Source organism: Neovison vison, chromosome 1 (genome assembly GCF_020171115.1).
Source record: "Neovison vison isolate M4711 chromosome 1, ASM_NN_V1, whole genome shotgun sequence".
NCBI lineage: Eukaryota > Metazoa > Chordata > Mammalia > Carnivora > Mustelidae > Neogale > Neogale vison.
In genome coordinates this window covers 254,677,893-254,690,180 of record NC_058091.1, presented here as the reverse complement: position 1 = coordinate 254,690,180, position 12,288 = coordinate 254,677,893, and the positions used below count along the sequence as shown (strand labels likewise).

Sequence of the window (12,288 nt, the reverse complement as noted above, 5' to 3'; positions counted from 1 at the left end):
TGCAGAACATAAAGTGAATGGGAGCTTTACTTTAACATTAGATACATCTTTCAGATCACAGGAAAAGATAGACCTCAGTTAATTTTGTCATGGTGGTTTTTTTTTTCTTTTTTAATGTTGCCAATTGGTTATTGACCTATCCTTTTTTAGAAACAAAGAGAGGAATGGTGAATTTCAGAATAGTTGGTACTAAGAAATGACCAAATTCTTGAGATTGCAACCATTAAGCCTTACTCTTCTAAAGTGTTCTTTGTTAATGTCATTTTTGAAAGGTCAGCTTGTTTTTAATGGTGCTCAGTGAAGTTACTTTGTGTTGTTGTTTTGACAGATTCACACAGAAATACTAAAAAATAAATAAAAAGCACTGATCCAAACGTTTGAATTGAAGGCATTCTGGGAAAACCTGCCTTTTATTGTGAAAATCGTCTTTGATCTTGAAATTAAAAGTAAAGCTGGAAAAGAATTTACAAACGAGGAAAAAACAAAGTTTGGGATCGGACTCACAGGATCTGGGCTTGGAAATGCCTCAGGTAAATCATACAGAGCAGGTGCAAAGTTTTATATTTTCCCACTGCTGAAAGTCCATACTATTGGTTCTCTAAGTTCTCTGAATCTTAACACAGCTTGACAAACTCCCTTTTTAAGACACTTTTTTTCTGATCTCAGCTAGTTTTGAATACATGTCCGTCCTTCCATTGCTTCTGTTTCCTCCTTTGCTACACTTTGAAATTTAATGAGCTTGACCTGGGGAAATGTGGTGAATGAAAATTTGGTTAGAAGGGGGCCAGATCTGCTGGCTTTAAGGAGGCTCACCCAACTCCCCTGAAAATTAATCTGCCACAGAAAGCCCACGTCCATCTCCTTGTCTGCTTTCTGTTTCCCAGTTATTCCTTTATTCCTTTCCATTTATGCCTTATGAATTTAAAAGTAGGAGGAAATGGTGAGAGAGTTCAACCTTTTTCTTCCATATATACACATACACTCCCCATACATATATATACTTTTCAGAAAAGGTTATTGAGAATGATTAGATCTATTTATATTATGGTAACTACTTTGAATTGATCAGTCCTGGTTTGAGTCAATCTCTGAAGTAAGAAAAGAAGCCCTGTTTTTCCTCACTGCACATCCAGACTTCTTCCTGTCCTCCTCCAATGGTTAGCTCTTATCCTCTTCCCTCTTTGGGTTCAGTGCTGAGGAGAAACATAGAAATAAGGAGAGGGCAAGGACTCTTAGGTGGCTTCATGTAGAGCCAAGCAGAATTATGCCTTGAGCACAGAAAATAAGCACCTTGCTGGGATTATCCAGTGGCTCAGAGGCAGGCAGCAGAGGCAAAGAAAGGGGATTTGCTAGTTGATATTAAGAAGACCAGTGGCCTAGCTCCACCCCAGTCTCCTGGCCAAGTGGATTACACATACTGATTTGGAGTTCTTTCCCATTTAGAGTTTAGTTTGCTGCTTGTGGACTACTTAAGTTAGAGCTATAACACACTTACTTTGAGCTTGCAGCCTGGTAGGTTTGGGGAAAATTAGAGAAAGAAAAGACTGGATTGGGAAGTACCAGAGAAGAAAAACATGATAGGAGAGCATGTAAGAAGGCCAGTTTGTGGTAGGTAGAAGGTATATGAATAGAGAAATGTAAGCAAATAGATTAATAGAATTTTTTTTAAGTTTTAGCAAAAACTTGCAGAATAAGAACAAAAAGGCAAAGAGGGAATTTTTATTCTTTCACATCCTCTTCCTTCATCCAAGTTCGATTTCAGAGTGAGGCCTTTTACTTGTTTGGGCTGCTTTACGAGTGTGGGCCCTGACTTCCTTCTGGAGTGTTCTGTGTAGATGTTGAAATGGAAAAGTGGGTTGGAGAGAAAAGAAGGAGCATCAACTCTTGGTGCCAGGTCTTTTTCCCCTTATTTATTTATTTATTTATTTTAAAGATTTATTTATTTATTTATTTGAGAGAGAGAGACAGTGAGAGAGAGCATGAGCGAGGAGAAGGTCAGAGAGCGGAGCAGACTCCCCATGGAGCTGGGAGCCTGATGTGGGACTCGATCCCAGGACTCCAGGATCACGCCCTGAGCCGAAGGCAGTCGTCCAACCAACTGAGCCACCCAGGCGTCCCATTTTTCCCCTTATTTATTAAAGAATGACTTGTATCCTTTTCAGGGATCAGGATTAAGGCTGCTGAGCTCATGCCCCAAGTTTCTGGTCTCACCAGTAAAATTTTGGGATATTTGGCTGATCCAGTATCTTCATCACCACATTCCTGGAGGCACTGGTTGCACTAAAGGTGCCCAAATTGTCTTCCAGATTGTTTGTGGAAATAAGACACTGGAGTCACTTAGGAGTACAGAATGAGATCAACTTGTTATCTCTGCAGACCTCAGGAAATAGGAGAAGTGCTCATATTGGGAAGATAGAAGACGAAGTGTTGTTAGAGATGGGTTTGAAGAAATGTTATGTAGCCGAATAAAAGTACTCATTAGGTAGTGAATGCCAATTCTAGTGGCTGAATAAGCTTTAGATTTTAGAAGTTTTAGGTATAAGTAACAGTTGCCACTCTTTTTCTTTTTTAGTGCATCTTCATTATCTTCCTAATTTAAGTTCACAATGTAATGCTAGTTAAATCTCTCAAATGTGCTAAAGAGTAGAAAATACACAGAATTGTTGTAAAACTAAGAAGTTAGTAGGTGTCTGAGTTATGGATAATAAATTGGTCTTGGAGTAGTCTTTAACTTTCTAAAGTTAAAATCACTCTGTTGTAGCCTAGTGTAAGCGGAATGGATCCGCCTTTTGGGGATGCCTTTCGAAGCCACACCTTTTCAGAGCAGACTCTGATGAGCACAGATCTCTTAGCAAACAGTTCAGATCCAGATTTCATGTATGAACTGGTAAGTAACATTTTCTTGGATTCTGCTTTAAGTTATTTGGGGTAAAAATATTGTGGTGTAGTTTTTTTTTTTTAATTTATAAATGCCTGAAAAGAAAAAAGGATGTCAAGTTTGATTTTTTGACTGTCAGTCTAGTAATTTTAGAAGGCTTTATGAACCCTTTGAAAAACAGTAAGAACAGGGGAGGTGGATGAGGGGATGGGTGAAACAGGTGAAGGGGATTAAGAGTACACTTACCATGATAAGCACTGAGTAATGTGTAGAATTGTTGGATCACTATATTGTACACCTGAAACTAAAATAACACTATATGTTAATTATATTGGAATTTTAAAATATGCATATGATTATAAAAGTAATTATATATAAATACATGCACACACACAGAAAATAGTAAGAGTTTATCTAAATATCTTCTGAGTTCAATTTTTGATGATGAGGATGGGAAGCTGTCTTTTTTGATATGCCGGACTGCTAAAGGACTCTTCAACTGGAATATTTAGGAATGATAACATTGAGCAAAGCATATGACACAGAGTATGAGGTAAAAATAGCAATTCCAAGCAGTATACTTATCACTTATTCCCAAGGTAAATAGAAACCTAAGATTCCTAAGAAGAACGTTTAAAAAATAATTTTAAATACATACAGCTTAAGCAACATGGAAGTATATAAAAACTGCAAGACTAAATATACAAATCTGTTAATTTACTAAAAATCATTGAATTGTACACTTAATACAGGTGAATTTTGTGGTCTGCAAACTGTACTTCTTTAAAACTCTTAGAACACAGACACACACACCCATAAGCAAAAAGGAAGCAAGAAAGTCCCCACACAAATGCAAAAATCAAAACAAACCGGAAAAATGAAAATGTCCTTGTTTCCTTCCTGAACCTCCACCTTCTAAACCTCTTCCCCAAAGATAAGTACTCCTAACAGAGTCCTTCTGTTCATATATAAATACATGAGTATTTTAAGTTGGATGAGACATTCATAGATACTGTATACTGTAACTTAATCCTTTTAATGTAAAGACATCTGGTAAACAGCCTCTCTTGCTAATACATTAGACTTTAACTGCATTCTTTTTAATGGCTGCATAGTCTCACTAACACATTTTTAAAATCCTATCTCTGTACTCCTGGAGGAGTATTGTAGTCCCCATGCCCAAGCGTTGTTAACCAGGTCTAATCAAAGATCTTACCTTTCTGTGGTGGAATTTCAACTCCTCTTTGATTTGCGCTTTGCCTCTATATTTAAGTTCTCAGTTCAGAAGACAGGTTCTTCTGTGATGAAGGTAAGGTCTTCATTATTTGCTTTTAATTGAAGCTTGTTTCAAAGGAGATCCTCAAATTTTTCTAAGTCAAAGATCAAGAAATGTAAACCTTTTTCAGAAAGAGTGTTTGTAGTAAAGTTCAAGAGTCCTTGATATTTAGACCAGACCTAAGCCTCTCGAGGGGCGTATTTTCCCTTTGTTTTCCTTGCCCAAGAAAATGATATTATATGGACTGGTAAAGTGACATGTAAAGAGCCTTTATCTTAAAACAGACCAGAGGTTAAATACTGACTTGTCATTTTGGTACATGGATGTGAGGATGGAGGTGAATACTTCTTTCCTAAAATATGGTGTGTGATTTTTTTTTTTTTTAACTTTTCTCAGGATAGAGAGATGAACTATCAACAGAATCCTAGAGACAGCTTCCTTTCTTTGGAGGATTGCAAAGACATTGAAAATCTGGAGTCTTTCACAGATGTCCTGGATAATGAGGGCGCTTTAACCTCAAACTGGGAACAGTGGGATACGTACTGTGAAGACTTAACAAAGTACACCAAGCTAACCAGCTGTGACATCTGGGGAACAAAAGAAGTGGATTACTTGGGTCTTGATGACTTTTCTAGCCCTTACCAAGATGAAGAGGTCATAAGTAAAACTCCAACTTTGGCCCAGCTTAATAGCGAGGACTCTCAGTCTGTTTCTGATTCCCTTTATTACCCTGATTCACTTTTCAGTGTCAAACAGAATCCCTTGCCCTCTTCATTCCCTAGTAAAAAGATCTCAAGCAGAGCAGCTGCCCCTGTGTGTTCTTCTAAAACTCTTCAGGCTGAGGTCCCTTTGTCAGACTGTGTCCAAAAAGCAAGTAAACCCACTTCAAGCACACAGATCATGGTGAAGACCAACGTGTATCATAATGAAAAGGTGAACTTTCATGTTGAATGTAAAGACTATGTAAAAAAGGCAAAGGTAAAGATCAACCCAGTGCAGCAGAGTCGGCCCTTGTTGAGCCAGATTCACGCAGACGCAGCAAAGGAGAATACCTGCTACTGTGGTGCAGTAGCAAAGCGACCAGAGAAGAAAGGGGTGGAGCCTCTTCAGGGTCACATCACTCCAGCTTTGCCTTTTAAAGAAACCCAAGAACTGTTACTCAGTCCCCTGTCCCAGGAGGGTCCTGGGTCAGTTGCAGCAGGAGAGAGTAGCAGCCTTTCTGCCAGCACATTGGTCTCAGATTCATCCCAGAAAAAAGAAGAGCACAATTACTCCCTTTTTGTCTCTGACAATTTGGGTGAACAGCCAACCAAATGCAGTCCTGAAGAAGATGAGGAAGACGAGGATGATGTTGATGATGAGGACCATGATGAAGGATTTGGTAGTGAGCACGAACTTTCTGAAAATGAGGAGGAGGAGGAGGAGGAAGAGGATTATGAAGATGACAAAGATGATGATATTAGTGACACTTTCTCTGAGCCAGGTATGGTAATGCTTGGAGGCTTACCAAACTGACCTTTCTCCTGTCTTGAGATATAGATGTTTTCTTTACCTTAGTTTGGGGATTAAATGACTTATTATCTTGGCTCAAATAAGTAATTGCTTTTTTTCTATTCAGGCAACTCTAAAATAACCACTTTTGCTCATATAGTGATTCATAGGCTGATTCTTCGAGGGCTTCTTCTTAATTTATGTTAAGAGACTAATTTGTTACTCTCTGAGCAGCTTTGCAAAGATGCCAAGAATTGATTGATTTAAAAATATTTCTATTTATATGCATGTCCCTCTATTATAGTTGAGGCAAGTTAAGAGTGCCCCAGTGGTAAACCAAGTGATGGTGCTTTATATTACTCATGCTTACAACCAACAAGACCTACTTCATGCATAATGTAAAAAAAAAAAGAGCTTTTTGTGTCTGTCCCATTTTTCATTCACAGTTTTCTTCCATTTAAGAAAAATACATGCTGTAATTTAATGAGCATGAAGGATACTCTGCTTTTTTTTATAATATACACAGCACATATAAATAAAAGGGAGGAAGAAAATGAAACCTGTGGGAATTGATTCGCTTCATTCAGCATTTACGTGCTTGGGCTGTTGCCACTGTTGGCTTGTGCAGTATTTATGAAAATGGTATTGCCAAGTGGCACACAGTTTAAAATGCACAAAGAAGTGAAGATCTTCAAATTTAAGCAAAAGTTGTTTTCTTCAAAAATAGTGTTGATGCTGTAACTTGTATATAAAAAAAACTAAGTTATTTTTAAAACCTTAGAAATTGCAAGAGAGCTCTTTTGTTATAATTGCTGGAATTTCTGGCAGTATAAAGATTGGTATTTAATTTTCAGAAAGGTTTTTAAGCCATAGTAGATATATGGTATAGCTGGCGAAGCACTGTTATTGCTAGAAAAAAGACTTTGCTTTAGTGAAATCTTTCTATTACACAAATGCTTAGATTTGTGTATTTGATACAACCAAATTTGACTCGGGTGGAGTTTCAAGTAAGGAAAAAGTACTTTAATCCAGAGGAAAAGGGCTTATGCCTTTTTTGGGTTTACTTTAGAACTCTGCATAGTCTAGATAGGACAATTATTTTTTCTACTTACCAGGAAGATTTTTCTCTCAACAACTTAATAAAGTTTGCTTTGAGGGGCACTTGGCTGGCTCAGTCAGTAGAGCATGTGACTCTTGATCTCAGGGTTGTGAGTTCAAGCCCCACGTTGGGTGTAGAGATTACTTAAAAAAAAAAAATCTTTAAAAAAATCTGCTTTGAGGTGTTTCAGGAAAAGTTGTCTTTGTAGCTAGTGGTAAGTTATATAGCTCCCTCCCATGGTAAGCCTAGAATGCTGTCTATGAGTAGTCTTCAAGGTCTGACCCATCAGCTCTATCGCTTTGAGTTCCATATTTAGGATCAGGGTAGGAGGGTAGGGGAAGGGTGAGACAAAGGGAAGATGGGTAATAACTAAGGGAAATGGAAAATGTGGAGAAGGAGTGGTTTGTCCCGGTAGATGCTTAAAGAAACATGTAAGTCAGAGGGAGTCAGTAAATCCTGCCATCACCAAGCACTATGCTGTCTACCCCACTTCTGGTTGTAGTTTTGCTTTTATCTTGTAGAGGGTTTTTACCTGGATAAGTGTGTTGAGAGATGACTAGGTCTGTGAAGAGAGATCACTTAGTAAGTTGACCCTCATTTGCATTTTGTCTTTTAACTTTCATGGGTGGGAGAGGAGAACCAGTGTTATAGCTGGTGTTGTCCTGTCATGCCACATTCCCTTGCCTTGTCTTCTTTTTTTTTTTTTTAAGATTTTATTTATTTATTTGATAAAGAGAGAGATCACAAGCAGGCAGAGAGGCAGGCAGAGAGAGAGGAGGAAGCAGGCTCCCTGCTGAGCAGAGAGCCCGATGCGGGGCTCGATCCCAGGACCCTGAGATCATGACCTGAGCCGAAGACAGCGGCTTAACCACTGAGCCACCCAGGCGCCCCTTGCCTTGTCTTCTATAGAAGAATCCTGTTGTATGAGCTTGTTGGTGGTAACCAACACTACTTTGAAACAGAGATGCATTGGCTGGGTGAAACTCTCTTCTTGACTCTGTTTAACAATGCTGAATGTTTGGATGGCATTTAATCCACTCCCTTCCAGTTGACTTGAAGTAGAGCCTCTTTGGTTAGTATTACTTGGACAGTTCTCACAAATGTTAATGAATGACATGATTTAACCACAAAATCAACACAATTTTGTGGTATTATTTGGGCTCTATTCATATTTGCTAATGAAAATTTCCCTTTTTCTTAGAAGAAAGAGCTAAACAAGTGGCTTCAGGAATGCAGAAGTGAATTATTGGTGGGAAGGAGGAAGAAATTCTTTGAAGCAGAAAAGTGAGGATAGTTATGGTTTCTTCAGAGTGCTAGTTTTAGAGTGGGTTGATTGGTTTAATTTGCAGCAGTTTACAAAGGCCCTTTTGTGATGACTAGCTCCCTTGATGCTGTTTCTTGGCAGTTGGCTACAACAGTGCCTGAGCCTACAAAGCTCCAGGAAAGGTGTAAAATGGAGTTTCAGTCCCTCCCCTGGCCTTGCTCCCAAGTTTTAATAGAGCCTATTCTGTGGACAGGCTATGACTGTTTGGGGTCATTAGGATTACGTGGTGTAATACTAAGAATTGGGCCCCCAGAATGAAAGTTTATTTTGTAATCTGTACTAAACATTTTCAAGATTGACTTTACCAATAGTCTGCACTAACCAAAGATGTATGGTTAGAATTTGACACAGTAAATGTAGCCTTTTTGACTTACATTTGATAATCATGTCAGATAAGCCCAACAGGAGCTAGACTCCTTGAGTCATGGGACTTGAGTCAGTTCTAGCTCTGCCAAATCACTTAAAGTCTCCATGAGCATGTTTCTTTTTTTAAATGGGGTTAATGATACCTTTTTTATTGGGCTGTCAGAAGTCTCAAAGTATCTGTAAGTGAAATATATAAGTATATTAAATGAAAAGTACAGTGTTTTGCCCAAAGTCCAGGCCACCTGAGGAGGGTTGCTAAATTGGGGAGAATATCAAAACAGTTATCAGAGGGATGGGATGCCTGAGGAAGCTGTATATGAAAAAGTTTCCTTTATGTTTTGGACCAGGGTAGATTTAAATATGGAATACTAGTTCTTCTACTTTTTTACTGAAGTATAATTGACTTACAATATCCTCTTAGTTTCAGGTGTGCATCATAATGACTGTGCATCATAATTACAACATGATCCCCATGATAAGTCTAGTTACTGTCTGCCACCATACAGAGGGTTGGGTTTTTTTTTTACTTATTTTTTTAAGTTTTTATTTATTTTTAGTTAAGTATGGTTGGTATATAATATTAGTTTCAGTGTATAATAATAGTGATTCAATATTTATGTACATTACAAAATGATCTCTACATTAAGTCTAGTTACCAACTGTTGCCATACAAAATTATTACATTATTGACTATTTCCCAAGTTGTACTTTATATCCCATGACTGACTGGCTTTATAACTGGAAATTTATACCTCTTAATCCCCTTTACCTATTTTCCTCCTCCTTATCTTGTATATGGTTTGTTTGTTTATTGTGAATCTTTTTCTGTTTTGGTTTGGTTATTTTGTTTTTGTGGAACACCAGTTCTTGACATTGGTAGGAAGTTGGAAGTGTTTTTTGTTGGTCTATCTGCTTGTGTTGAGGTGTTCCCAGCCATACTGGGTTAATTCTCTGAGCCAGAAGTTTCTTCAAGCCAGTATGTTTTCCTTGGCCTGGTGGAGCCAGGTCTTTGGAAAATGCCATTTCTGGTGGCACTGTGTGACCCTTGCATCTTTCCGAAAGCTAGGTTGATCACTGGAACAAGATGAAACCCTTAATTTGAAGTGTGGCATTGGCACAAATAAATAGGCCAAAGTCATTGTTTTATGTATCTAACACAAGTTCTAAAAATCAGACTTCTAGAAATGATGGTGTGACTTGTTCATCATTTCTTCATAAGAAACTAGAGTTCACTGTCACACTCCTTGCCATATTGTTTTAAACTACCACATGTGCACTTTAGTGCTGTTAATACCAGCAGTTCTACAGAGAGTTCTCTTGATTGTTGCTTTTGAAGTCATTCTGGTCTCCAAATTGATTCTTTTTTAAAAGGTTATGTTTATTGAAGTATAGGAAGTATAAATATGAAATTCTCCCTTCTTTAAGTGTACACTACTGTGAGTTTTGAAAAGTGCTTGTAGTGCTGGTAACCACTACCACCATCAAGATACAGAAGAGTTTCATAACCCCCCCTCAAATTTCCCTTGTGTTCCTTTATTTATTATTTTTAAAAGGTTTTATTTATTTATTTGACAGAGCAAGCAAGAGAGAGCACAAGCAGGGGAAGCAGCAGGCAGAGGGAGAAGCAGGCTCCCCCTTGAGCAGGGCCCTGGGATCATGACCTGACCTGAAGACAGACACTTAACCGACTCCCACCCAGGCACCCCTGCCTTGTATTTTTTTAGAGTCAGCCCCTCCCTCCACTCCCAACTCCTGGCCCACTGCTTTCTAGTTTTGCCTTTAGTTTTGGCTTTTCCAGAATGTCATACAAATGGAGCTATATTTCTGCAGATATCATCACTTTTTTAGTGTCAGTTCCAGAGAAGTCATGTTTTTAGGACACAAAGTGGTCATTCTGCTTTGTCAGTGCTACCCAAGTTTTCCTGTCCACCTTAGTGTTATATACATCCTACGTGGAGTCCATCTCCACTCCTCCATGTACTTAGCAGTAATGACGTGGTGTACACTAAGATGGGCATTCTCTGAGGGTATTTTAGATTTGCAGGTCATCCTGCGTGAGGTCTGACCAACAGTTCTAGCAGCTCAAAATTAAGTTTTTTTCTGAAACTCTCCCTTAGTAAGGAAAATAACTTCTTTTAAAAAAAAGTGAAGTAGATGCATTTTGCTTCCAATAAAATATTAAACTAGGCATATGTGTTTTTATTTGCGAGTCTGTGAGAGCACTCTCATTTTTGTACTTTTACAAAAGGGGTAGGGTGGGAGGTAGGCAGAAAACCTATTCTATGGACAGGTTACTGCCTCACAAAACTCTGGTAGGATACAATCATAGAAATGCACACACTTGTCTGTCTGGGAATGTTTTGGATGCATAAATTTTAGATGGAAGGCATTTTAAATCATAGTGTAGGGTCTTAGTACCATGATCTAATGGTGCATTTGACATTTCTAGAGCTATATTGCATTATTCTCTCAGTGAGTGCCTATTTAAAGATATTTTAAAAAGATTTCCTACACTAACTCATACGAACCAGAGAGAACTCTAAGGAGGATAAACATATAGTTACCTATGATTATTAGTCTCTGAATATTTTATAAGTTAGAGATCTCCATATTAAAAGTTATTTTATAGACCTGGTCTGTTACCTTTGATATGCCAATGATGTTTTCAGATGAAAGGAAATATATCAAGTGACAAATGGAAGAGATCTTTTTATTTGCCTTGATTGCTTTATTGAAATTTATGGACCTTAAGAAATTGGGGATGGGGGGGCTTTCCTTTTTTTTTTTTTAAGGCTATGAAAATGATTCTGTGGAAGACTTGAAGGAGATGACTTCAATATCCTCTCGGAAGAGAGGTAAAAGAAGGTACTTCTGGGAGTATAGTGAGCAGCTCACCCCATCACAGCAAGAGAGGATGCTAAGGCCATCTGAATGGAACCGAGACACCTTGCCAAGTAATATGTACCAGAAAAATGGCTTACATCATGGTAAGAGGGAATTGTGGTCAAACATTTCGTGTCACTAATACAGAGATCATAAACCATAATGTTTCCTATCCATTTACTACTCAGCCCTTACTAGTGAAGTGGAGAGGGGAACAGGAGAGCTGCTGTATTAGCTATCTCTGCAGAGATACTCACAAATAGCATTTACTGGTAGTGAGAGCCATCACCTAAACAGGGAGGAAGCTCTGCAGAAATGATTCTGGTCACTTCCTATTCTACTTACCCTGCCCAGGAAGGGACCAGGAGACTGCTGATTGAGTCCTGACCTGCCACAGTTGCAATAGACCAAAAGGGTTGGGGAGAAAGGGAATGGGCTCCAGCATCTTTCTCTTCCGTTCTTGTCCAGTCTCCAGGCTGAAATGTAAATAGGGAGATTGGAATCAATGGTGGTGGGAAGAAAAGAGGAAGCAGAGGAAGGGTAATAATTGTAGAGAAAAGAAATGGAGGGTACCTGGGTGGCTCAGTGGGTTAAGCTGCTGCCTTCGGCTCAGGTCATGATCTCAGGGTCCTGGGATCGAGTCCAGCATCAGGCTCTCTGCTCAGCAAGGAGCCTGCTTCCTCCTCTCTCTCTCTCTGCCTGCCTCTCTGCCTACTTGTGATCTCTCTCTCTGTCAAATAAATAAATAAGTAATCTTTTAAAAAAAAAAAAAAAAAGAAAGAAAGAAAAAGGGGCACCTGGGTAGCTCAGTGGATTAAAGCCTCTGCCTTCAGCTCAGGTCATGATCCCAGGGTTCTGGGATCGAGCCCCACATCGGGCTCTCTGCTCAGCGGCGAGCCTGCTTCTCCCCTCTCACTCTGCCTGCCTCTCTGCCTACTTGTTATCTCTCTCTGTTAAATAAATAAAATCTT

General features: G+C 38.9%; 1 protein-coding gene across 3 annotated transcripts in view; it reads left to right on the top strand.

The window, feature by feature from the left end:
• Positions 1 to 12,288, top strand: part of CREBRF (CREB3 regulatory factor) — a 54,824-nt gene that overhangs the window by 19,683 nt on the left and 22,853 nt on the right. For all 3 annotated transcript variants that reach the window (XM_044229473.1, XM_044229474.1, XM_044229475.1), the window contains 4 exons: positions 329 to 530; positions 2,762 to 2,887; positions 4,551 to 5,637; positions 11,227 to 11,421. In XM_044229473.1, the coding sequence (XP_044085408.1) occupies positions 522 to 530; positions 2,762 to 2,887; positions 4,551 to 5,637; positions 11,227 to 11,421 (1,417 nt within the window). In that variant the 5' untranslated portion in view covers positions 329 to 521. The remainder of the gene's footprint in view (positions 1 to 328; positions 531 to 2,761; positions 2,888 to 4,550; positions 5,638 to 11,226; positions 11,422 to 12,288) is intronic.